The sequence below is a fragment of the Hypanus sabinus genome, chromosome 4, assembly GCF_030144855.1.
Source record: "Hypanus sabinus isolate sHypSab1 chromosome 4, sHypSab1.hap1, whole genome shotgun sequence".
Classification (NCBI taxonomy): domain Eukaryota; kingdom Metazoa; phylum Chordata; class Chondrichthyes; order Myliobatiformes; family Dasyatidae; genus Hypanus; species Hypanus sabinus.
The window spans coordinates 101,666,836-101,694,799 of record NC_082709.1 but is presented as its reverse complement, the minus strand read 5'-3'; the positions used below and the strand labels follow the sequence as shown (position 1 = coordinate 101,694,799).

The window sequence follows — 27,964 nt, the reverse complement described above, 5'->3', positions numbered from 1 at the left end:
CTCATCCAGTGTACCTGAAAACCTTCACCCTCCCACACCCAGTGTACCCGAACGCCTTCACTCTCCCTCACCCAGTGTACCCAAACCCCTTCACACTCCCTCACCCAGTGTACCCGAACGCCTTCACTCTCCCTCACCCTGTGTACCCGAACCCCTTCACACTCCCTCACCCAGTGTACCCGAACCCCTTCACTCTCCCTCACCCAGTGTACCTGAACTCCTTCACCCTCCCTCACCCTGTGTACCCGAATCCCTTCACACTCCCACACCCAGTATACCTGAACCCTTCACTCTCCCTGAACGAGTGTACCTGAACCCCTTCACCTTCCCTCACCCAGTGTACCTGAACCCCTTCACTCTCCCTCAACCAGTGTACCTGAACCCCTTCACTCTCCCTCACCCAGTGTACCTGAACCCCTTCACTCTCCCTCACCCAGTGTACCTGAACCCCTTTACTCTCCCTCACACAGTGCACCCTAAACACTTCACCCTCACCCAGTGTACCTGAACCCCTTCACCCTCCCTCACCCAGTGTACCCAAACCCCTTCACACTCCCACACCCAGTGTACCTGAACCCCTTCACACTCCCTCACCCAGTGTACACCTACCCCGTCACTCTCCCTCATCCAGTGTACCTGAAACCCTTCACTCTCCCTCACCCAGTGTACCTGAACCCCTTCACACTCCCTCAGCCAGTGTAACCGAACCCCTTCACTCTCCCTCACCCAGTGTACCCGAACCCCTTCACTCTCCCTCACCCAGTGTACCTGCACCGCTTCACACTCCCTCACGCAGTGTACCCGAACCCCGTCACTCTGCCTCACCCAGTGTACCCGAACCCCTTCACTCTCCATCACCCAGTGTACCTCAACCCCTTCACTCTCCCTCACCCAGTGTACCCGAACCCCTTCACTCTCCCTCACCCAGTGTACCCGAACCCGTTCACTCTCCCTCACCCAGTGTACCCGAACCCCTTCACTCTCCATCACCCAGTGTACCTCAACCCCTTCACTCTCCCTCACAAATTGTACCAGAACCCCTTCACTCTCCCACATCGATTGTCCCTGAACCCACTGTCTGTCCTACACCCCTCGTCCTGTGTCACCACTTTTGTTCGTTTTCCTTTGACCCTCTCCATAGTTGAAGCCACATCTCCCAATTCTAAGAGCATGCAATTACTGCACATCCACCCAGAGGTGAAGGAGGGAAGAGAGACAGTCGCTGGGTGTTTGCAGTCAGAAAAATGGGGTTGTTGTGGTTTTCAATGACACTAATCACAAAAGTAGAAGGATGGGAAGGAATATTTATAAATGGGTAGCTCTAAAAATATGTTGTGATCTTCCAATTTTGAATGGTGTTGGGTCCTAATTGTGGCCGACGTTTGGTGTGGCATTGTAACCTGAATGCAGTGGATGAAAGGTCTTTGCAGATGGACTGATGGGGATATTGGAATGGGGGCAACCTTATTTTGAATCATCATTCTGCTGCTGGCGACATTATGGGATGTTCTTGCTCTAACAAGCTGTGTTGTAAAGGTACTTACCTCACCGGCTTCTTGCCCCCGTTGCTGGGTTTGCTTGGTCTTGAAAGCGCAGTCACCTGTGACCGAGGATAGAACAACTTTTATCTTTAAGCTGTAATGACATTGCTTCACACTGAGTAGGGAAGCAACCACCACCACAGTCCCTTCTTATGAACAGACAGACAGACATACTTTATTGATCCCGAGAGAAATTGGGTTTTGCTAGTTTAATTATTTATGGTTTTATATTGCTATATTTCTACACTATTCTCGCACCAACCAATAAGAGAGTAGAAATATAGCAATATCAAACCACAAATAACTAAATAATAATAAGTTAATCATGCCAAGTGGAAATAAGTCCAGGACCAGCCTATTGGCTCAGGGTGTCTGACACTCCGAGGGAGGAGTTGTAAAGTTTGATGGTCACAGGTAGGAATGACTTCCTATGACGCTCAGTGTTACATCTCGGTGGAATGAGTCTCTGGCTGAATGTACTCTTGTGCCTAACCAGTACATTATGGAGCGGATGGGAGACATTGTCCAAGATGGCATGCAACTTGGACAGCATCCTCTTTTCAGACACCACCATCAGAGAGTCCAGTTCCACCCCCACAACATCACTGGCCTTACAAATGAGTTTGTTGATTCTGTTGGTGTCTGTTACCCTCAGCCTGCTGCCCCAGTACACAACAGCAAACACGATAGCACTGGCCACCACAGACTCGTAGAACATCCTCAGCATCGTCCGGCAGATGTTAAAGTCTCCTCAGAAAGTAGAGATGAAATGGCCACTTTCGGGCAAACTTGATTACTATTACAGATTTTTACAGTGTAACCTCTGCCATGACCCAACACCACTTTTTGGGAATTGATTTAAGCATCTCTTTATCTTTTGACTGTACTTTGTGTTGGTGTTGTTTTAAGGGATTTTACACAAACTAGTTTCTTCTCTTCTTTCCAGGAGGAGTTCTGGGCCATCTATACAGGTATGCTCTCAGAACATTTCACAACCTGCTGGGTGGTTTTCAGTAGAGTGAAATGTATTTCTCCACTTCTGTCCTAAACTTGGGATGGTCTTTCAAAAATCTCTGTTGTGGTGTACCACAGCCTCTGTGCCTCTGTGAACCATCAGGAACACAGTATCTCTGTGAACCATCAGGATACAATATTAACAGAAAAGGCAAGAAATACTCAATAAGTCCTGCAGCATCTCTGGAGATAAACAGCTAACACTTGCTGTCAAAACTGGGAAAGAATTGAATTGAATTGAGTTTATTTCTTACATCCTTCACATACATGAGTAAAACTCTTTACATTACATCTCCATCTAAATGTGCAATGTGTAATCATAGTAATTTATAATATTTTATAATAAATAGAACAGTCAATGTAATATAGAGTACACTCAAATCAGCCCAATGGCCTGGTGGAAGAAGCTGTCCTGGAGCCTGTTGGTCCTGGCTTTTATGCTGCGGTACCGCTTCCTGGATGGCAGCAGCTGGAATAGATTGTGGTTGTGGTGACTTGAGTCCCCAATGATTCTATGGGCCCTTTTCACATACCTGTCCTTGTAAAAGTCCTGAATCATGGGAAGTTCACATCTGCAGATGCACTGGGCTGTCTGCACCACTCTCTGCAGAGTCCTGCGATTAAGAGAGGTACAGTTCCCATACCAGGCATTGATGCAGCCAGTCAGGATACTCACAATTGTACCTCTGTAGAAGGTTCTTAGGATATGGGGACCTATACCAAACTTCCTCAACCATCTGAGGTGCAAGAGGCAGTTTTGTGTCTTTTTCACCACCCAGCTGGTGTGTTCAGACCACATGAGGTCCTCGGTGATGTGGATGCCGAGGAACTTGAAGCTGTTCACTCTCAACCCCAGATCTACTGATGTCAATAGGGGTTAGCCCGTCTCCATTCCTCCTGTAATCCAACATCCAGCTTCTTTGTTTTTGTGACATTGAGGGAGAGGTTGTTTTCTTGACACCACTGTGTCAGAGAGATGACTTCTTGCCTGTAGGCCATCTCGTTAATATTTGAGATACGGCCAATCAAAGTAGTGTTGTCGGCAAAAAAAAACACAACTTAGTTGTCATGAGGGCAGGTGGAGGAAGGGACGGGTAGAACAATGGGCATATCTTTGATAGGATGAGACCAAATCAGTTAATGCGGCAGTTACCAGCACAATAAGGTTCTTTGTCGGTTAATGTGTTTTAAATAGCAAGACCGTAGATCATGTCCAACAGGCTAGATTGGGTGGTTTGACCATATAGAACGGGGTGGTTTGACTGTATAGAATGGGGTGGTTTGACCGTATAGAACGGGGTGGTTTGACTGTATAGATCGGGGTGGTTTGACCGTATAGAATGGGGTGGTTTGACTGTATAGAATGGGGTGGTTTGACTGTATAGATCGGGGTGGTTTGACCGTATAGAACGGGGTGGTTTGACTGTATAGATCGGGGTGGTTTGACCGTATAGAATGGGGTGGTTTGACTGTATAGAATGGGGTGGTTTGACTGTATAGATCGGGGTGGTTTGACTGTATAGATCGGGGTGGTTTGACCGTATAGAATGGGGTGGTTTGACTGTATAGAATGGGGTGGTTTGACCGTATAGAATGGGGTGGTTTGACCGTATAGAATGGGGTGCAGTACTCGGGGGAAAGGCCTCTCATCGGCTTCCTGCAGGATTGCTTCGGCCCCTGCCTGTTCGTGGCCGCCCATGGTCGCACATGGACTTTGTTACCGGACTGCCTAAATCCCGAGGGAATATGACCATCCTCACCGTGGTGGACAGATTTTCCAAGGCTGTGCATTTTGTACTCCTACCTAAACTCCCCTCGGCCCAAGAGACCGCTGACCTCCTTGTCCGCCACGTCTTCCGCCTCCACAGAATCCCCGCCGACATCGTCTCGGACCGAGGTCCCCAGTTCATCCCCAAGGTGTGGAGAGCATTCTGCCGAGCTTTGGGTGCATCCAGTCAGCCTATCATCTGGCTTCCACCCCCAGACTAATGGACAGACGGAGCGGATTAACCAGAACCTGGAAGCAACGTTGCATTGTGTGACCGAAAGCAACCCGGACACCTGGAGTGACCAACTCCCATGGGTTGAGTACGCCCACAACTCCCTCATGAGTTCATCCGTAGGCAAATCCCTGTTCGAGTGCTCGCTGGGGTACCAGCCCCCGTTGTTTCCCGCGCAGGAAGAAGAGATTGCAGTACCATCAATCCGTGATCATATTGACTGCTGCCGCAGGATTTGGGAGGAGACATGCGCGGCCCTAGCCCGTTCAGCAGATCATTACAAGGAGACAGCCGACCGACACTGGACCCCGGCATCGGAGTGCCAATCTGAGCAGTTGGGATGGCTGTCCTCCAAAGACATTCCGCTGAAGAATGAGCATAGAAATCTCGCTCCTCGCTTCCTAGGACCATTCAGGGTCGAACGGGTTATCAATCCTACGGCGGTCCGACTGAAGATACCAAGTTCCCTACGCATCCACCCTACCTTCCATGTTTCCCAAGTGGTCAGCCCCTTGTGTCCACATCCCGATACTCCCCCACCAGCCCGAATCATTGACAACCATCCAGCCTTCACCGTCCGATGACTATTGGATGTGCGCCGAAGGGGCAGAGGGTTCCAGTGCTTGGTGGATTGGGAAGGGTATGGGCTGGAGGAGAGTTCCTGGGTTCCCCGCTCCTTTATCCTGGACCCTTCCGTCATCCAGGACTTCTATTGAGACCATCCCGACAAGTCTGGAAAATCGCCGGGAGGCTCCCTTTGAGGAGGGGGTACTGTCATGGTCCTGGCTGGCATTTCCCACCTTTTCTCTTTCCTCCCTAATAGGTCCTTAATCCCCACACTTGATTCCCAATCTTTCCCAGTTCCTCTCAATCACCAGCACCTGGTTTCCATTAGCCACCGGAGGATAAGGCCTTGCCAGATTGTTGGTCGACTCTCAGAAAGAGAGGAACCTTGCTCCAAGTCTTCAACCCCGTATCTCTTCGTGAATCAAGCCTCCCTAGTTCTGACTCAGCCTGGTCTCAATTCTGTGCTCACTACGGAGATTCTGCCTCCTGATCCTGCCTCCCTGTCAGAGTCCTGTACTTGTGTTTGTTCTTCCTGCCACGTCCGTGTAACAAGATCTAGGTCCTCGGGTTGTGTGTGGTGGTAATAATCTTCTGAGGCGTGTCTATTTCAATGCGAGGAGTATTGTGGAGAAGGCTGACGAGCTGAGGGTATGGATTGACACGTGGAATTATGACATTATAGCCATTAGTGAAACTTAGCTACAGGAGGGGCAGGACTGGCAGCTTAATGTTCCACGGTTCCGATGTTTCATATGTGATAGAGGCAGAGGAATGAAGGGTGGGGGGTGGCATTGCTAGTCAGGGAAAATATTACAGCAGTGCTCAGGCAGGACAGATTAGAGGGCTTGTCTACTGAGGCCATATGGGTGGGGCTGAGAAACAGAAAAAATATGACCGCATTAATAGGGTTGTATTATAGACCACCCAATAGTCAGCAAGAATTGGAGGAGCAAATCTGCAGACAGATAGCAGACAACTGCAGGAAACATAAAGTTGTGATAGTAGGGGATTTTAATTTTACACATATTGATATGGACTCCATACTGTTAAAGGTCTAGACGGGTTAGAGTTTGTAAAATGTGTTCAGGTAAGTTTTCTAAATTAATATATAGAGGTATCAACTAGAGAGGATGCAATATTAGATTTCCTATTGGGAAACAAGTTAGGACAGGTGACAGAAGTGTGTGTAGGTTCCAGTGATCAGAACACCATCAGTTTTAACTTGCTCACGGATAAAGATAGATTTGGTCCTCGGGTTGAGGTTCTAAACTGGAAAAAGGCCAAATCTGAAGAAATGAGAAAGGATCTAAAAAGCGTGGTTGCTCTCTGGTAAGGATGTCGTTGATAAGTGGGAGGCCTTCAAAGGAGAAATTTTGAGAGTGCAGAGTTCGTATGTTCCTGTCAGGATTTAAGGCAAAGTGAATAAGAATAAGGAACCTTGGTTCTCAGGGATATTGGAACTCTGATAACGAAGAGGAGAGAGATGTATGACATGTATAGGAAACAGGGAGCAAATAAGATGCTTGAGGAGTATAAAAAGTGCAAAAAAATACTTAAGAGATCAGGAGGGCTAAAAGAAGACATGAGGTTGATTTGGCAGTCAGGGTGAAGGACAATCCTAAGAGCTTCTACAGGTATGAGAAGGTATGAGAACCTCTTAAGGTTCTTAAGAGGGCCAGGTTCCTCTTCCCACCCTGTCTCTTACAAAAATGCTATCCCCTCCTCACAATTCCTCCGTCTCTGCCGCATCTGCTCTCGGGATGAGGCTTTTCATTCCAGGATGTTCCTTTTTTAAACAAAAGGGCTTCCCTTCTTCCACCGTCAACTCTGCTTTCAAACTCATCTCTCCCATTTCCCGCAGATCTGCCCTCACCCCATCCACCTGCCACTCCACTCGGTATAGGGTTCCCCTTGTCCTCACCTACCACCCCACCAGCCTCCAGGTCCAACATATAATTCTCCATAACTTCCGCCACCTCCTACGGGATCCCACTACGAAACACATCTTTCCCTCCCCCCCCTTCTGCTTTCCGCAGGGATCACTCCCTACGCGACTCCCTTGTCCACTCGTCCCCCCCATCCCTTCCCACCGATCTCCCTCCTGGCACTTATCCTTGTAAACGGAACAAGTGCTACACCTGCCCTTACACTTCCTCCCTGACCACCATTCAGGGCCCCAGACAGTCCTTCCAGGTGAGGCGACACTTCACCTGTGAGTCGGCTGGTGTGGTATACTGTGTCCGGTGCTCCCGGTGTGGCCTTTTATATATTGGTGAGACCCGACGCAGACTGGGAGACCGTTTCTCTGAACACCTACGCTCGGTCAGCCAGAGAAAGCAGGATCTCCCAGTGGCCACACTTTTTAATTCCACATCCCATTCCCATTCTGATATGTCTATCCATGGCCTCCTCTACTGTCAAGATGAAGCCACACTCAGGTTGGAGGAACAACACCTTATATACCGGCTGGGTAGCCTCCAACCTGATGGCATGAACATTGAATTCTCTAGCTTCCATTAATGCCCCTCCTCCCCTTCTTACCCCATCCCTGACATATTTAGTTGTTTTTCTCTCTCTCTCTCTCTGCCCATCACTCTGCCTGTTCTCCATCTCCCTCTGGTGCTCCCCTCCCCCTTTCTTTCTCCCTAGGCCTCCCGTCCCATGATCCTTTCCTTTCTCCAGCTCTGTATCACTTTTGCCAATCACCTTTCCAGCTCTTAGCTTCATCCCACCCCCTCCGGTCTTCTATCATTTCGCATTTCCCCCTCCCCCCACTACTTTCAAATCTCTTACTATCTTTCCTTTCGGTTAGTCCTGACGAAGGGTCTCGGCCTGAAACGTCGACTGTACTTCTCCCTATAGAGGCTGCCTGGCCTGCTGTGTTCCACCAGCATTTTGTGTGTGTTCTTAGTACAATAGTCTGTTTTATTGCTTTGTACATTATTATTGCATAGTATTGCACATTGGGATATTATTGTTGCGTATATTATTTTATACTTTATTATTAGTTAAGTCTGTACACTGCTAAGTATGTTTTTAAAAGTTGCCGTTGTAGCAAAAGAATTTCTCACCAGGATCAATAAAGTAATTAGTATTATTATTAAAGTTCAGGCTTCATAAGGCTCTAGTGAGACCTCACCTGGAGTATTATGTGTACTTTTGGGCCCCTTATTTAAGAAAAGATGAGCTGACATTGGAGGAGGTTCTAAGGAGGGGATGAAAACTCTGCCATAGTTGGATGCATCAACAAGGGAGATGAGGCTGAGTACAGGGCGACGGTGGGAAACTTTGTCACATGGTGCGAGCAGAATCATCTGCAGCTTAATGTGAAAAAGACTAAGGAGCTGGTGGTGGATCTGAGCAGGGCTAAGGCACCGGTGACCTCTGTTTCCATCCAAGGGGTCAGTGTGGACATGGTGGAGGATTGCAAATACCTGGGGATACGAATTGACAATAAACTGGACTGGTCAAAGAACACTGAGGCTGTCTACAAGAAGGGTCAGAGCCACCTCTATTTCCTGAGGAGACTGAGGTCCTTTAACATCTGCCGGACGATGCTGAGAATGTTCTATGAGTTTGTGGTGGCCAGTGCTATCGTGTTTGCTGTTGTGTGCTGGGGCAGCAGGCTGAGGGTACCAGACACCAACAGAATCAACAAACTCATTTGTAAGACCAGTGATATTGTGGGGGTGGAACTGGACTCTCTGACGGTGGTGTCTGAAAAGAGGATGCTGTCCAAGTTGCATGCCATCTTGGACAATGACTCCCATCCACTCCATAATGTACTGGTTAGGCACAGGAGTACATTCAGCCAGAGACTCATTCCACCGAGATGTAACACTGAGCGTCATAGGAAGTCATTCCTGCCTGTGGCCATCAAACTTTACAACTCCTCCCTCGGAGTGTCAGACACCCTGAGCCAATAGGCTGGTCCTAGACTTATTTCCAATTGGCATGATTGACTTATTATTATTTAATTACTTATGGTTTTATATTGCTATATTTCTTCACTATTCTTGGTTGGTGTGACTGTAACAAAACCCAATTTCCCTCAGGATTGATAAAGTATATCTGTCTGTCTGTCTGTCTGAAAGACTTATCATATGGGGATCATTTACAGTGCCTTGGAAAAGTATTCACCCCCCTGGAAGTTTTTGTTTTATTGTTTTACAACATTGAATTAAGATGAATTTAATTTGGCTTTTTTTTATTCTGATTAACAGAAAAAGACACTTTTGTGTCAAAGTGATCGAAATTAATAAAAAATATAAAACACAAGATAATTGATTACACCAGTATTCACCCCTCCCCCTTCCTTCAAGTCAGTACTTAGTAGAGGCACCTTTGGCAGCAATTACAGCCTTGAGTCTGTGTGGATAGGTCTCTATCAGCTTTGTATATCTGGACACTGCAATTTCCCCCCATTCTTTACAAAACCACTTACACTCTGTTGGATTGCATGGGAATTGTGAGTGGCTGGACTTAAAATGCTGTTCACAAATTCTCAATTGGATTGAGGTCTGGACTCTGACTTGACCACTCCAGGACGTTAACTTTGTTGGTTTTAAGCCAGCCAAGTGTAGCTTTGGCTTTATGCTTGGAGTCATCTTGCTGGAAAACTGCTCCCAAATCAGTTCTCCTGCAGACTGCATCAGGTTTTCCTCCAGGATGTCCCTGTATTTTGCTGCATTCATTTAACCCTCTACCTCCACACGCCTTCCAGGGTCTGCTCCAGTGAAGCATCCCCACAGCCTGATGCCGTGAAGCATCCCCGCAGGGTGATGCAGTGAAACGTCCCCGCAGGGTGATGCAGTGAAACGTCCCCGCAGGGTGATGCAGTGAAACGTCCCCGCAGGGTGATGCAGTGAAGCATCCCCGCAGGGTGATGCAGTGAAACGTCCCCGCAGGGTGATGCAGTGAAGCGTCCCCGCAGGGTGATGCAGTGAAGCATCCCCGCAGCGTGATGGGGTGAAGCATCCCCGCAGGGTGATGCCGTGAAGCGTCCCCGCAGGGTGATGCGGTGAAACGTCCCCGCAGGGTGATGCGGTGAAACGTCCCCGCAGGGTGATGCGGTGAAACGTCCCCGCAGGGTGATGCGGTGAAGCGTCCCCGCAGGGTGATGCGGTGAAGCGTCCCCGCAGCGTGATGCGGTGAAGCGTCCCCGCAGGGTGATGGGGTGAAGCATCCCCGCAGGGTGATGCGGTGAAGCATCCCCGCAGGGTGATGGGGTGAAGCATCCCCGCAGGGTGATGGGGTGAAGCATCCCCGCAGGGTGATGGGGTGAAGCATCCCCGCAGGGTGATGGGGTGAAGCATCCCCGCAGGGTGATGCGGTGAAGCATCCCCGCAGGGTGATGCGGTGAAGCATCCCCGCAGGGTGATGGAGTGAAGCATCCCCGCAGGGTGATGGAGTGAAGCATCCCCGCAGGGTGATGGAGTGAAGCATCCCCGCAGCGTGATGGAGTGAAGCATCCCCGCAGGGTGATCGAGTGAAGCATCCCCGCAGGGTGATGGGGTGAAGCATCCCCGCAGGGTGATCGAGTGAAGCATCCCCGCAGGGTGATGGGGTGAAGCATCCCCGCAGGGTGATGGGGTGAAGCATCCCCGCAGGGTGATGGAGTGAAGCATCCCCGCAGGGTGATGGAGTGAAGCATCCCCGCAGGGTGATGGGGTGAAGCATCCCCGCAGGGTGATGGGGTGAAGCATCCCCGCAGGGTGATGGGGTGAAGCATCCCCGCAGGGTGATGCGGTGAAACATCCCCGCAGGGTGATGGGGTGAAACATCCCCGCAGCGTGACGCCGTGAAGCATCCCCGCAGGGTGACGGGGTGAAACATCCCCGCAGGGTGATGCGGTGAAACATCCCCGCAGGGTGATGGGGTGAAACATCCCCGCAGGGTGATGGGGTGAAACATCCCCGCAGGGTGATGGGGTGAAACATCCCCGCAGGGTGATGGGGTGAAACATCCCCGCAGGGTGATGGGGTGAAGCATCCCCGCAGGGTGATGGGGTGAAGCATCCCCGCAGGGTGATGGGGTGAAACATCCCCGCAGGGTGATGGAGTGAAACATCCCCGCAGGGTGATGGAGTGAAACATCCCCGCAGGGTGATGCAGTGAAACATCCCCGCAGGGTGATGGAGTGAAACATCCCCGCAGCGTGATGGAGTGAAACATCCCCGCAGCGTGATGCAGTGAAACATCCCCGCAGGGTGATGGAGTGAAACATCCCCACAGTGTGATGCAGTGAAACATCCCCGCAGGGTGATGGGGTGAAACATTCCCGCAGCGTGACGCCGTGAAGCATCCCCGCAGGGTGATGGGGTGAAACATCCCCACAGTGTGATGCAGTGAAACATCCCCGCAGGGTGATGGGGTGAAACATCCCCGCAGCGTGACGCCGTGAAGCATCCCCGCAGGGTGATGGGGTGAAACATCCCCACAGTGTGATGCAGTGAAACATCCCCGCAGGGTGATGGGGTGAAACATTCCCGCAGGGTGATGGGGTGAAACATCCCCGCAGCGTGACGCCGTGAAGCATCCCCACAGTGTGATGCAGCCACCACCATGCTTCACGGTATGGATGGTCTGTTTTTGATGATGTCTGGTGTTTGGCTTATGCCAAACTTAGCACTTAATTTGATGGCCAAAATGCTCAATTTTGGTTTCATCAGACCATAGAACCTTTGTTCAGAGTCTCCCACATGCCTGCTGGCAAACTCCAGCTGAAATTTCATGTGAGTTTTTTCAACAGTGGCTTTCTCTTTGCCACTCCCATAAAGCTGTGACTGGTGAAGCACCCGGGCAACAGCCATTGTTTGCACAGTCTCTCCCATCTCAGCCACTGAAGCACACAACTCCTCCAGAGTTGTCATAGGCCTCTTGGTGGCCTCCCTCACCAGTCCCTTTGCACAGACACTCAGGTTTTGACGACATCTTGCTCCAGGCAGATCTACAGCCGTGACATATTTACATTTCTTTTTTTTTAAACTTTTTTTATTGCATTTTTAAATGATTACAAAGTATGAAAAAACAATATATATAACCCTTACCCCCTCCCCTTATCCCCTCCCCCCCCTAACTGCCCTATAGAAAAAGAAAGAAAGAAAGAAAGAAAGAAAGAAAGAAAGAAAGAAAGAAAGAAAGAAAGAATGCCTGGTTTCTTGATACTGAAATGGTATTCCTGGGGATATTCAGTGACTTGGAGATTTTCTTGTACCCGTCTCCAGACTTGTGCTTTTCAATAACCTTTTTGCAGAGTTGCTTGGAGTGTTATTTTGTCTCCATGGTGTTGTTTTTGCCAGGATTCTGACTCACCAGCAGTTGGACCTTCCAGATACAGGTGTATTTTTACTACAATCAATTGAAACACCTTGACTGCACACAGGTCTCCAAAAACACATCTTCATTTAGAAACATAGAAACATAGAAAATAGGTGCAGGAGTAGGCCATTCGGCCCTTCGAGCCTGCACCGCCATTCAGTATGATCATGGCTGATCATCCAACTCAGAACCCTGTAGCTGCTTTCTCTCCATACCCCCGATCCCTTCAGCCACAAGGGCCATATCTAACTTCCTCTTAAATATAGCCAATGAACCGGCCTCAACTGTTTCCTGTGGCAGAGAATTCCACAGATTCACCACTCTCTGTGTGAAGAAGATTTTCCTCATCTCGGTCCTAAAAGGCTTCCCCTTTATCCTGAAACTGTGACCCCTCATTCTGGACTTCCCCAACATCAGAAACAATCTTCCTGCATCTAGCCTGTCCAATCCCTTTAGAATTTTATACGTTTCAATAAGATCCCCCCTCAATCTTCTAAATTCCAGTGAGTATAAGCCTAGTCGATCCAGTCTTTCTTCATATGAAAGTCCTGCCATCCCAGGAATCAATCTGGTGAACCTTCTCTGTACTCCCTCTAAGGCAAGAATGTCTTTCCTCAGATTAGGGGACCAAAACTGCACACAATATTCTAGGTGCGGTCTAACCAAGGCCTTGTACAACTGCAGTAGAACCTCCCTGCTCCTGTACTCAAATCCTTTTGCTATGAATGCCAACATACCATTTGCCTTTTCCACTGCCTGCTTTAACTAATAATGTGACTTCTAAAATGAATTAGCTGCACTAGTGTTGATTTGGTCTGTTGTATTAAAGGGAGGTGAATACTTATGCAATCAATTCTTTTATGTTTTATATTTGTAATTAACTTACATCTCTTTGACACTGAAGAGTCTTTTCCTGTTGATCAGTGTCAAAAAAGCCAAATTAAATCCACTGTTATTCAATGTTGTAAAACACTAAAACATGAAAACTTCCAAGGGAGGATGAATACTTTTTATGGGCGCTGCGATGGCTCAGGGCCTGTATTTGCTGGCATTTAAAAGAATGAGGCAAGATGTTACTGAAAGCTATAGAATATTGAAATGCCTAGATAGAATGGATGTGGAGAGGACGGTTCCTACAGTGGGGGAGTCTAGGACCAGAGGGCACAACTTCAGAATAAAGGGCTGTCCATGTAGAACAGAGATGAGGAGGAATTTCCTTAGCCTGAGGGTAGTGAATCTGTGGAATTTGTTCCCACAAGTGGCTCTGGAGTCCAGGTCATTGGATATATTTAAGGTGGAGATTGATGGATTCTTGATTAGTCAGGCTGTGAAAGTTCCAGGGAGAAAGCAGGAGAATGGCCTTGAGGGGGAAATGGATCCCTAAAACATGATGGAGTGTTGGAGCAGAATCGATGGGCCAAATGACCTAATTCTGCTCCTATGTATTATTGCTTTATGGTCTTGTGATATGGGGTCTCTGAAGATCCTCTGGAAGTAGGGTGGTGAACTGAAAGGATTGTTTCTGTGCTGCATGTCTTTAATCCACTCTACCACTCACCTACATACTAAGGGAAATCCATTTTGGCCGATTAACCTACCAAACCTTTATCATGTGAGGGGAAGCCTATGTGTTCATAGGGCCAAACTCTAGAGTTGAGAATGCAGCCCAGCATATCACTCAGACCAGCCTGCCTCCACTGACTGTCTACAACACCAACTACTTGAGAAAATATCCAACATAATCAAGGAACCCGCCCTCTCCTTACTTTTTCTTCACCCTCTTCCATTGAACAAGATTTTAAAAGCTTGAGAACACTCAAGGATGGCTCCTGTTCTGTTGTTAAGAAACCTCTCAGAGGCTAAACTCTCAAACTCCCATTCTTTACTTTAATTACCATTACGTTAATTTGCCCGAGGATGGAAATGGAGACTTGTCAGTGGGAATAGAATGCCTGAGGGTTCTGGTAAACACAGCAGAGACTGTGCAATCTGAAATCACTGAATGGGATTAAACAACGATGTAAAAATCACAAATGCTTTCTTGCTACTTTGATTTAATCGCAATTTTTCAAAGCTGTGTTCACAATATCTGTGATTCAAGTATTTTCATATACTATTGATTTGTTACTTTGTTGAAACCAGAGACTTGTTTTAACGATTGTCACCTGCAGATGGCAATCAATGTGCGTCAAACCCGTGCCAAAACGGTGGAATGTGTCATGACCAGTTGAAAAGTTACCAGTGCTGGTGTACAGAGAACTTTGAAGGCTGGAATTGTGAAACAGGTAAGAAAAATATCTTATAGAAGCAGCCAAATAAAAACAAGCCAGGCTTTTTTTTCCACGTTTGAAAATTGCTCCTACTTCAAATTCACTATTTAGCTTCAGCTAAATGTGTATATCTTTCTGCCAAAGTTCACCATGTCAGGATTTAGCCAAATGAAAAGCAAGCTGCTGAAGCCAGAAAATACAATAATGGGGTCATAATAGATAAAAGATGAGGGGGTTAATGTTTGAGGTGTGTCTGATGGTTCTGGGCTAAGGTTTAGAAGAGTAAGGGGGGAATTTCATTGAAACTTACTGAATATTGAAAGACCTAGATAGAGTGGACACAGAGAGAGCTTTTCCAATAGTGGGAGAGTCTGGAACCAAAGAGCACAGCTTCAGATTAGAGATAGAGAAGAGGAAGAATTTCTTTAGCCAGGTAGTGGTGAATCCATGAAATCTATTGCTGCAGATGGCTGTGGGGGGGGCCAAGTCATTGGGTAGAGTTAAAGCAGACAAGCCATTGGATATATTTAAAGTTGTCAGGTTCTTGATTAGTAAAGGGTAGAAAGCAGGAAAATGGGGCCGGTCTACTTATAATTTTCTAAATCCTACTGACTAACCCCATTGAAGTTTCTTTATTCATACTAAAACTTTTCTTTTTCTTCATCCCATCCTTTCTTTGTTGCTTCACCCTCCCCTTCAACATTGCATTTATCACACTTCCCACCCATCTTTGACAAATATTTCCTCTCTACCTACCCATCCCTTCATGCCTTCATCACTCATCCATCCTGCCTTTCACTTATCCAGTGTTTCATTTCGATACATGTCTTCTCTCAGTCCCAAAGATCTTACAGACATCACTGTAGCCAGCCAGAGCATACAAATTCAGGCCAAAAGTCATCATCTTGGTTCTTTGCCTTTCAATAGGATCTTGGTGAATCTGACTTTAACTTCATTCCCACCTAACGCCAGAAGCTTCCACCCACTAAGTTATCAACAACCTATTTACTTCTGCCTTAGCAATATTCAGGCTCTGCTTCCTCTGTGCTTTAAGAAAGAGAGTTGCAAAATTCCTCGAGCATCTGAGAGAAGATAAATTCACCTCGTTCAGTTCTGGTCGCCTCACTATAGGAAGGATGTGGAAGCACTGGAAAGGGTACAGAGGAGATTTACCAGGATGCTGCCTGGTTTAGAGAGTATGGTTTATGATCAGAGATTAAGGATGCTAGGATTTTACTCTCTGGAGAGAAGGAGGATGAGAGGAGGCATGATAGAGGTATACAAGATATTAAGAGGAATAGACAGAGTGCGCAGCCAGCGCTTCTTCCCCAGGGCACCACTGCTCAATACCAGAGGACATGGCTTTAAGGTAAGGGGAGGGAAGTTCAAGGGGGATATTAGAGGAAGGTTTTTCACTCAGAGAGTGGTTGGTGTGTGGAATGCACTGCCTGAGTCAGTGTTGGAGGCAGATACACTAGTGAAGTTGAAGAGACTACTAGACAGGTATATGGAGGAATTTAAGATGGAGGGTTGTATGGGAGGCAGGGTTTAAGGGTTGGTACAGCATTATGGGCCGAAGGGCCTGTAATGTGCTGTATTGTTCTTTGTTCTCGTTGTTCTGCTCCATGTTTCAAAGACTCCTGCTATTTATGTTCCTTTTTATCTCCCTCATGTTCTCTTCATAGCTAACTTTTATACCTATGTTTGTACCATCAGCAAATTTAGCAACTATACCTTTGGTGCCTTAATCCAAGTAATTTATAAAACAGTGCAGCATATTTTGCCAAGGCGAGGAAGACCCATGTGTCGGTTCTCCTAGGTTTACAGACTCGGCCAGCTATGGTGGGGCTGCCTTCATCTGCTGACAAGTGGATCTCCCCACCCCAAACTGAGCAGAGGTGGGAGTGTTTTGTTAGTGGGGCCAGGGTTCCCATGCCTGCTCAGTCTCCCATCCCAGTGTTTCTGTGATTCTCACCCACACACTGCTATTCTTCATTCTGACTTGCGAGCTATTCAGGATACGAACAATTCTCAGGAACGGATTCCTAATGAACCTGGGGTCTGCCTGTATGTGAACTCTGTTTCCTGTTAACCAATCTTCTATCCACACTAAAATGTTACCTCCTGCGTCATAACCCCTGATTTTCCACAGCCTCTGAGGTGGGAGCTGATCAAGTGCAGTACATCCTGCACTCTCTATTCCTCAGTCCATTTTATTATCTCATAGACACAGATTCCCTTTTTCCGTCTGAACTCTTGTATTGTTTGGGATGGGCTCCCATTACTTCTGGTACTTCTCTTATCCTCAGACTGCTTTCTCCCAATTCTTGTCACGTGCTTGGAATGATGTTCAGGATCTGAATTACTCCGCTCCTCAGAATTTTCACCCTTCCAGTGAATTACAGCAGTATTGCAACATGGCTTCACAGCTCCTTTATCTTAAGGATTCTGGAGCATTATAACCAACACAAGACAAATACTCATGCAATTTCAGAATTATACAGTTTGGCACAATCATTTGGCCCATGGTTGATCCCTAACTAACCATCTCCAGCCTTTTCCAAGAGCATTGTAATTTCTTTTTCCCAGGTATTAATCCCGTTCTCTTTTGAAAGTTAGTGCTAGAGTCACAGCTCTAGAAACTCAGACTCAATCCTGACTTCTGGTGCTGACTGTGTCCCGTGACATTGTGTTTCCCATGGATGTGTTGGTTTCTCCCACATCCCAAAGGTGCGCAGGTTTGTTCTATGACTGGTGTGGGTGGTCGAGAATCGTGGGTTATAGATGTTACTCATAAGCTGGAGGGGGTGTGGTTGGAATTGCTTTGAGAGATGTATGGTTTGAGCAGACTGAATAGCTAGTTTCTGCATCACAACATGGGACCTTCATCTGCCTTTTCAGAGAGCACAGTCTGGATCATTCTAACCTCCCAGTTGAAAAGCAGCTCATGCACTGCTGGTCACTGACATTTGCAAATGGGAACAGTTGCTCCTCTGTTTACTCTGCAAAGACATTTCATAATCTTGAAAGCCTGCCTCATTTTAACCTTTTGCTCTCCAGGGAGAATAAACACAGTTGCTCTACTCTTTTCCCACTGCTGATGTTCCTCAGATCCTCCATAACCTTTCTGAAATTACTTCAGTCTGGACTGGGGAAGAGAGCAGGCACCTAAATTGTAGTTCAGGTACTGATGTCCATGCACTGTTGGCTTTTGGTAATGGTTAGTGATTCCCATTCTATTGTAAAAATCTTAATAATCCAGTGCCTGGGTGTTTGGATGCCCTGAAGCTGATATTGTTACTTTTAAACTCAATAGGAGAAAATTCCCCACACTCCTTTTAGTTCCATGTGATTTGCTGAAGAATTTATTGTACTACATGTAGCATCTCATAGAGGCTTCTGCAAGGAGAGACAAAGGCTGTAGGTAGTTTTTTTTTTGCTTATTTTTTCTTTCTTTCTAAGCATCACTAAGTCATGGCTGAAAGATTATAACTGGGAGCTTAACATTCAAGGATACGCATTCTACCAAAAGGACAGGCAGGTGGATAGAGGGGAGGTGTGGTTCAGTAGGTAAAAAATGAAAACGAATCCTTAGAAAGAAGTGACATAGGATGGAAAGTTAGAATCCGTGTGGATAGAGTTAAGGAACTGTAAGGGTAAAAAGACGCCGATGGGAGTTAGATACAGGCATCCAAACAGTAGCCAGGATGTGGGCTATAAGTTATAATGGGGGACAGAAAATGCATGTCAAAGGGGCAATGTTACGGTAGTCATGGGGTATTTCAATGTGCAGGTAGGTTTGGAAATTCAGATTGGTGCTGATTTTGGATCACAGAGAGAATTTGTACAATGCCTGTGAGATGGCTTTTCAGAGTAGCTGCTGGTTGAGCCCACTCTGGGATCAGGAATTCTGGATTGGGTGATGTGTAATGATCTGGATTTGATCAGGTAAAGGAGCCCTTAGGAGGCTGTGATCATAATATGATCAAATTCACCCTGCAATGTGAGAGCAAGAAGCTCAAGTCAAATGTATCAGAGGAGCTTGCAAAGTTGATTGGAAGAGGAGACTAGCAGCGATGATGGCAGAGCAGCAATGCCTGGAGTTTCTGGGAGAAAACTGGAAGGCGCAGGATAGGTACTTCCCAAGAAGAGGTATTCTAAATGCAGTATGACACAATAGTGGCTGCAAGGGAAGTCAAAGACAACAGAAAGCAACTAAAAAAACACCACAAGGTGCAAAAAGATTAAACATGAAGGTAAGCTAGCTAATAATATCAAAGAGGACACAGAAAGTTCTTTCAGAGACAATCAGAAGATGATGTAGGAGAGATAGTAATGGGGGAGCAAGGAGATGGCAGACAAATTGAATAAATATTTGACCTCAGTCTTCACTGGGGAAGACCCCAGCTGGAAGTCCGAGAGAGTCAGGGAACAGAAGTGTGTACAGTTGCAGTTGCTAAGCTGAAAGGTCTGAAGGTTGATAAGTCAGCTGGACCAGAAGAACTACTCCCCAGGGTACTTAGCGAGGTAGCAGAAGAGATTCTGGAGGCATTAGTAATGTTGCAGTTGCTCCCGAGGAGTTGCGCGATAGAAAACTGTCTGATCTTGGGTTGTTCCCACGGAGACAAACAGCAAGTGCTGCTGGCAGTTCATCATCTCTTTGGTTTGCCTGAAACTACTTGATCTGCCAGCACATTGAGATGTTCATGGAGAAATGCTGCTGACTGGCATTTTCCAGGCAGCAGGAGGTCGTGCTGAGGGACACTCTGAAACTTGGTGCAGCTGCCGCAAGGGCTCGATGGGAAGGACCACAGAGAAGAGTTCTCCCTCAACCAGAGAGGGAGCAGCCAGACTGGGGGAGGAAGCCCACCAATTATTATTGTAGCGTTATACCACCCCGGAGTGCCACACGAGTGACAGCCAGCAATGCTGTTGACATGTATGAATGCAGGTGTGAACAGTTCAGAAAGCATTGACTATGAAAGTAAAGAATGAATAAGAATTGAATGGTTTATTATTAGAAATAATTCTTCATTATAAATTAGGTTTATTTTGTTTAAAGAGAAACTAGATCTCCTATTTGGGAATGAGACAGGACAGGTGACAGAAGTTTGTGTAAGGGAACACTTTGCATCCAGTGATCATAATGACATTAGTTTCAAGATAATTATGGAGAAGGATAGGTCTGGTCCTTGCGTTGAGATTCTCAACTGGAGAAAGGCCAGTTTTGATGGTATCAAAAAGGAGCTGGCAAGTATGATTTGGGACACGTTGTTTTCTGGTAAAGATATAGTTAGCAAGTGGGAAGCTTTTAAGAGTGCAATTTTGAAACCTGTCTGTCTGTCTGTCTGTATGTTCCTGACAGTATAAAAGGCAAGGATAAAAGGTTTAGGGAACCTTGGTTTTCGAGAGATATTGAGGCCCTGGTTAAGAAAGAGGAGGTGCATAGCCACAGTAGTGCAGAGATTAGGGCGATGCTATTACAGTTCAGGGTATCGGAGTCCAGCGTTCAATCCCAGCATCCTCTGTTAGGAGTGTCTGTGAAATGCACAGGTTTTCCCTGGGTGCTCCAGTTTCCCCTACATTCTAAAGACATACTAGATAGAGTAATTGCTCATTGTCAATTGTTCCATGATTAGGTCAGGATTAAATCAGGGTGGTTGGGGGTTGCTGGGCAATGATGCTCAAAGGGCCAGAAGGCCTACTCCATGCTGTTACTCAAAATAATTAAAAAGAAAATTGACAGATCAGGTATAGGCAGGTAGGAACAAGTTGGCTACTTGTGAAGTATAAGAAATGCATGAGAAGACTTAAAAGGAAATCAGGAGGCTAACAGAAGGTACGACGTTGCTCTAGCAGACAAGGTGGAGGAGATCCCAAGGGCTTCTACAGATATATTAAGATGCAAAAGATGGCAAGGAACAAAGCTGGTCCCTTGGAAGATCAGAATGGTCATCCATGCGTGGAGCCAAAAGAGATGGGGAGATCTTGAATGGATATTTTGCATCTGTATTGACTCTGGAGATGGACTAAGAAGTCAGGCAAAACAGCAGCAAAGTCAGAACCATATGCAGATTAGAGAGAAGGAGGAGGTTTTGCTGTTTTGAGGAAAATTAGGGTGGATTCCCTCCGACCTTGAGGCAGGTTAGTGCAGAAATTTCAGGGACCTTAGCAGAGCTATTTAAAATGCCCTTAACCATAGAGGATAGGAGGGTAGCAAGTTTGTTCAGTTGTTTAATAACGGCTCCAAGAATAAGTCACAAAATTATAAGTTGGTGAGCCTTCATCAGTAGTGGGTGAGTTATTGGAAGGTATTCTAAAGGAACAGGTACATTAGTATTTGGATAGACAGGGACTGATTTGGGATAGTCAATGTGTCTACATGGTGTGGTAGGTCATGTCTAACCAATCTTATACAGTTTTTCAAGGAAGTTACCAGGATAGTTTATGAAGGCAAGTAGATGTTGTCTGCATGAACTTGAGCAAGGCCTTCAGCAAAGTTCCACATAGGAAAATTGGTCAAGAAGATTCAGTCACTTGGTATCCAACATGAGATAGTAAATTGGATTGGTCATTGGCTTCACAGGAGAAGCCCAAGAGTTGTAGTAGATGGTTGCCTCTCTGACTGGAGACTGCGACTAGAGATGTGCCTCAGAGATCAGTGCTGGGTCGATTGTTGTTTGTCATCTATACCAACCATCTGGATGATAAAGCAGTTAACTGGATCAGCAAATTTGCAGATGATACCAAGATTGGTGGCAGCAAGGAAGACTATCAAAGCTTGCAGTAGTATCTGGACCAGCTGGAAAATGGGCTGAAAAATGGCAGATGGAACCTAATGCAGGCAAGTGTTGCACTTCAGTAGGACCAAGCAGGGTTGGACTTACACAGTGAATGGGAGGGCATTGAAGGTTGTGGTAGAACAAAGGGATCTTGAAATACAGATCCATAATTCATTAAAAGATGTGTCATAGGTAGGTAGGGTCATAGAGAAAACTTCTGGCTCATCAGCCTTCATAAATCAAAGTATTGAGTACAGGAGATAGGATGTTATGTTGATATGGTTGCGGCCTAATCTGGAGTATTGTGTAGAGTTTTGGTCACCTACCTACAGGAAAGATGTAAATAAGGTTGAAAGCGTGCAGGGAAAACTTACAAGGATGTTGCCAGGGCTGGATGACCTGAGTTATAAGGAAAAATTGAATAGTTATGCCTTTATTCCCTAAACCATAGAAGATTGAGGGGAGATATACAAAATTATGAGGGGTATAGATAGGGTAAATGAAAGCAGGCTTTTTCCACTGAGGTTGGATGAGACTTGAAGTGGAGGTCATGGGTTAAAGGTGAAAGGTAAATTGTTTAAGGGGACCATGAGAGGGAGCTTCTTCACTCAGAGGGTTGTGAGAGTGTGGAATGAACTTCCAGTGGAAGTGGTGGATGCAGGTTTGATTTCAACATTGAAGAGTAATTCAGGTAGGTACATGGATGGAAGGGGCGTTGGAGGGCTATAGTCTGAATGCAGATCAATGCAACTAGGCTGATTTATATTTTGGCACTGAGGATGGGATAAAGTGTCTATTTCTGTGCTGCCATGTTTTATGACTTGTCTGAAAAAATGGTTGGAGTATTAATATGGAGTAGCATTCAGTAGAGTGGAGAATCATCCAGTGTAGCACTGCCTAGTCTTTGAATTATCAGAGATTTACATTAGTTACATTAGCAGTCTCGATGGTTTTGCTGACTTTAGGGTCCCTCAAATACCTCATAAATTCATAACCATTAGAATTTTCCTATTTATGGTAGAAATTGCTATGTGTAGTTATCTCCCATCTCTATTTGTGTCATTCTTAAAGGTCTTACCATGTCATGTTCCACCCTCTAAAATTTCAAGCCTCATAAAATCCTTATAAAATTCTGATCAGCTTTCTGAACAAGGTCCATATGGACTCCATTTTGGCGACCTTAAATGCCTCTGGACAACCCTTGGCAGATGACATTTAAAGGGACAATAACTAATGCTTCTGTGTAAATTCCTCTAGTTTTGGACAAGAGGGATCATGTTTAGGATATGAACATGTTACCCTGTGATCTGCTACACTGTTCACTGAGGGCATAGCTGGTATAATTTGAGCTTAGCCCTGCTTGCCTTCCTGATCCCAATAGCTTTGTTATTGCTGATCAGTCTTTGAGAGAGCAGCATGGGAGCTGGACAGACAGAGTACAGGCCGAAAGTCAGGTGAAGGCCTAATTGGAGAGAACAGTGGGAATTAACTAGTGGGGGACCAGAGAGAAGAGTAATCCTAGTGAAGGGCCTCAACCTGAAGCATCAACACTCCATCTCCCACCATACATGCTGCCTGACCCTTTGAGTTCCTATAGTTTATTTTGCTTCAGGATCCAACATCTGTAGTCACTTGTATCTCCATTGCCTGAAAATAACCTACTTTGCTTGCTTGTAGAAAAAATCAGGAAGATTAAATGCATCTTTGAAAATGGATATTGCGAACAGTTCTGCAATGATCTTCCTCATTCATCTCGTGAATGTAGCTGTACAGAAGACTACAGGCTTGCAGAAGATGGAGTATCGTGTATAAGTACAGGTCATTTCTACATCTTTATTTGACAAGTGATTTGTAACATTGGCAAGAACAGGGTGACAAAGAGCAGGTGCTGAAGAGCCAATCTCTAAACCTGCTGACAGCAGCATTTTGAGACATCAGGAACACAAACAGAACCAGTAGGTCTATAGAGAGCTGATAGCAAAGGGAAAGGAAGATAAGGAAAGATAAAGTAAAATATTCCTTTAGCAATCAATGCAAGAGCAGAGAGGCTCTTAGTTAGGTCAGTTAGAAAACCATGTATAGTTGAGGACCCCATGATAGTGTCATGAGAATGATTTTGGAGTTGAAAACTTTAATAATGAAGAATAATTGGCAGTGCTGAGGTTCTTCATCCTAAAAAGGAGGAGGCTATGTGAGGATGGTAGATTCTGAAAGGTTAAGAAATTAAGAAAGGGCAGTACTTTCCCTTGTTGGAAAGAAGGTTAGGCAGGGATTGAGGGTGAATGGTGGAGCTGGAGGAGTTAGCTCCCATCCCATACTGGGGTGCGGAGCTGACTAATGTCAGTAAGAGCAGAAATCTCAGCTGCACTTGATTGAGCAGTTGATCCATAAGACACATGGACACATTAGCTTTCTGCTATCTGACCCTATCACTGCCATAGATCAAAAGTCTTAGTTGGAGATAACCTGAATCAAAACAAATCTGTTGGTGCAACATTTACTTAATGAAAAAAAGAAATGATTTATTTTTTCAATAGTGCAATACCCATGTGGGAAAGCGCCCCGGATGAATGGGACGGAGGCTGAAGCACCTGACCACTTGGGTAGAATTGTGGATGGGGAAAATGCTGTCAAAGGAGAATCCCCATGGCAGGTAAACACCAATAATTGGATTCTGGCCATAACTGCAGTGCCCCTGACAATTCACTGGTGTCACTAGTCATGGCTAGTAAAGCTGCAGGTATCAAACAATCAAAGTCTCTTCTCCTCTGCTCCCTTGCACAACTGACCCAACTACTCTTGATTGGGCTTCAGCGCTCAATCTACATGCTACACACACGACTTCCTCCTCAAAGGTCAAAGTTAATTTATTGTCAAAGTATATATATTACCCTGAGATTCTTGCAGCCATACTCAGTAGGTCCAAGAAATATAATAAAACCAATATATAAATATAATAAAACTGCATTCAACAGGACAGACTGACAACCAATGTGCAAAAGACAGACAGACAAACAAACAAAGTACATGGGTTGTGGGGGACAGTTCAGTGAATGAGGTTATCCCCAGTAGTTCATAGCCTGATAGTTGAGGAATAATAACTGTTCCTGAACCAGGAAGCTCCTGTACTTTCTTCCTGATAGTGAGCAGAGAGCATATTCTAGGAGGTGGGAATCCCGGATGATGGATGCTGCTTTTCTGTGACAGTGCTCCATGCAGATTTGCTCAATGGTGGGGAGGGCTTTACCTGTGATGGACTGGGCTGTATCCACTACTTTTCATAAGATTCTTCTGTCAAGGGCATTGGTGTTCCCATACCAGGCTGTGATGCAGCCAGTCCATACACTCTCCACCCCACACCTAAAGACGTTTGTCAAAGATTTAGATTTCATGCCGAACTTTGCAAACTCCTAATGAAGTCAGGTGCTGCCATGCTTTCTTCATAATTGCACTTCTGTGTGTGACAGGTCTTCTGCAATGATAAAAAACTGAAGAACTTAAAGGTGCTGACCCTCTCCATCTCTGCTCTCTCTCATGAGGACAGGCTTGTGGATCTCTGGTTTCCTCCTCCCGAAGTCAATAATCAGCTCCTTGGTCTTGCTGACATTGAGTGAGAGGTTGTTGTCTGGCCACTCAGCCAGATTTTCAATCTCTCTCCTAAATGCTAATTTGTCACCACCGTTTATTTCGCCAATGACATCAGCAAACATAAATATGGCATTGGAGTGTGCTTGGCCTCACAGTCATAAATGAAAAGTGAGCAGAGCAAGGGGCAACACACACAGCCGTGTGGAGCTCCTGTGCTGATGTTGTTGCTAATCTGAACTGACTGGAGTCTGCGGGTGAGGAAATTGGGGATCCAATTGCACAAGGTTGGCATCCTGATGGTATTTAGCCTCAGATTTTGGCTCCAACCAGTGAAAAAGGAGACTCCTGCTTTTCTTGCTCTGACACATGTCTCCAGATTTACTGAAACAGTTGGAAGCATTACTACCTTTCAGAATCGAACACAATATGAAGGTTCCAACTTCTAAATCTTTGTACATATTCTCATTGTGTATATAAATCTATGTAGTCCTCGATAGGGTGTAGGTACCCCATTCTGTTTGTTTTTATACCCCTCAACTTAATTGGGTATTTATACTATTAAATGCTTGTACAGTATCTGAGCACTAGAGTGCTTTATCTGATTCTGGTCTGTATTTTTGAACAGATTTTTTTAACTTATAAAGGAGAATTTTTGTGTGGTGCCGTGTTAATTGCTCCTCAGTGGGTTCTCACTGCTGCTCACTGCACCCATGACAAGAGGAGGGAGGATCTGCAAATTGTAGCAGGTATGTTTTTCTTAGACCATAAGACAAAAGAGCAAGTTTAAGCCATTCTGCCTCATCAAGTCTGCTCCACCATTTGATCATGGCTGATTTATTATCCCTCTCATCCCCATTCAAGTGGTTGCTACTTCACACCTCCTCCCACACCTGTTCATCTGTCCCAACCGCCACATCAACCAATCTCTCCCCTCATCTCCTCCATTGCAAGTCAAGTTTACAGTACTAACAGCCCCTTCCCCCATCAAATACGAATCTGGATTTCCTTTGCATGCGGAGGGTGAAGCAATGGCGTTTCACTGTGGGACATCAAATCAGCAGCAGAGTAGGTCTTCAAAACATTTATTGTCCAGCACACATTTACTTGTCTTCACCAGTGATTAATGCCTGCTTTGTCAGGCACTGTAAATTGCCCCCAGGGTATAGAATCTTACGGGTTTGATGAAAATGCGTGGGATTAGAATTTGCCAATTCCAAGCAGGCTCATTATTGAATGTGATCATCTGATGGAGTTTTGGAATAACATTGAACAGATGGACCGAGGAAACTAATGTTAATTTACCGTTGGCCAGCACAAGGCAAATGGATTGATTTGATAAGAGAGCCTAATTGAATTCACCTTTACTCTTCTCTGAAGGGGAACATGTGCTGAATGAAGAAGAAGGGACAGAGCAGAAAAGGAATGTGTCGGAAATGATCAATCATCAGAACTACAACCCTAAGACTGTTGACAATGATATTGCAATGTTGAAGCTCGATGTGCCCATTACTCTGAATGACTATGCAGTTCCTATCTGTTTACCTAAGCCAGACTTTGCTATGCGGGAGTTAACACAAATTCACTTTTCCACTGTGTCTGGATGGGGAAGGCAATTTGAAGGTGGGCTGATAGCTAACACACTGCAAATCCTTCAGGTGCCAATTGTCTGGACATCTGAGTGCCAGCAGACCACCGATTATACCATTACCGATAACATGTTCTGTGCTGGGTATTTCGAGGCATCAAAAGACACTTGCAAGGGAGACAGTGGGGGACCACACGTCACAAAGTACAAAGGCACCTGGTTTTTGACAGGAATAGTTAGTTGGGGAGAAGGGTGTGCCCGTGAGAGCAAGTATGGAATCTACACCAAAATTCACAAGTACTTCCACTGGATAAGGCAGTTCCTGAATCCCGCAAATCTGACACTCAGTACAAGTTTTGTGAATCTTACAGAATCATCAGAACCAATGGCAAATATTTCTCATGTTAGTTTCATAAACTAGTAAGGGACATATAGTTTCTGAGAAATAAAGATCTTGATGTTAAATATTCAATTGTGTTATTTCTACATCACTAGTAAAATCCTGAATCAGTTTATTAAATTTTTAATTTAACAAATTGTACAAATGTCCTGAACTGCTTTCCGTAGGTTCTAATCGCAACACTGATTAGGTAATGTCCAGAAATTCAATTCCATAGTCCTTTGTTTTCTCAGCGCTGAGAAAGTGAATTTATTTTTTGGAGCCAACCAAGAGCATTGTAGCAATCCAGAAGCAGGGTTTTGCCTCTTCAGAGGGTCTCATGTGGAGGAAAGGGATGGATGAATCAGGTAATTTGACCATCTCCAGGTGGATCCCAGTCATGCCCCAGCGATTTCCACTTCCTGATGCCAACCCAATAATTCATTCCAGCAGGACATCCAATAATTGAACCCTTTAAACCAGTGGATGATACACCATTGGCTTTGTGGCAGAAGCCAGAGAGCGGGAGAAGAGTATGTGGTTTCCTCCGCGACTAGAGGCCTGTAACTAGCGCTGTGCCGCAGGATCCAGAGCATGGTTGTTTGTCATCTATATCAGTGATCTGGATGATAATGTGGTTAACTGGATCAGCAAATTAGCTGATGACTCCAAGATTATGGGTGTAGTGGTCAGCGCGGAAGGCTAGCTAAGTTTGCAGTGGGATCTGGACTTCCAGTAAAAATGGGCTGAAAAATAACAGATGGAATTTAATGCAGACAAGTCTGAAGTGTTGAACTTTGAGAGGACAAATCAAGGTAAATGGTAGGGCACTGAGGAGCGCAGTAGAACAGAGGGATCTGGGAATACAGATACATAATTCCTTTAAGGTGGTGACATAGGTGGACGGGGCCATATAGAA

The 27,964-nt window shown here is 45.7% G+C and overlaps 1 protein-coding gene across 1 annotated transcript in view; it reads left to right on the top strand.

Moving 5' to 3' along the window:
* The window catches only part of LOC132392150 (coagulation factor VII-like), a 369,356-nt gene extending 342,269 nt beyond the window's left edge, over window positions 1–27,087 (top strand). Inside the window, exons 3-8 of the mRNA XM_059966000.1 lie at window positions 2,488–2,512; window positions 14,613–14,726; window positions 23,171–23,311; window positions 24,031–24,146; window positions 25,707–25,827; window positions 26,459–27,087. Of these exons, the coding sequence (XP_059821983.1) occupies window positions 2,488–2,512; window positions 14,613–14,726; window positions 23,171–23,311; window positions 24,031–24,146; window positions 25,707–25,827; window positions 26,459–27,087 (1,146 nt within the window). The remainder of the gene's footprint in view (window positions 1–2,487; window positions 2,513–14,612; window positions 14,727–23,170; window positions 23,312–24,030; window positions 24,147–25,706; window positions 25,828–26,458) is intronic.
* The last annotated feature ends 877 nt before the right edge of the window (window positions 27,088–27,964 follow it).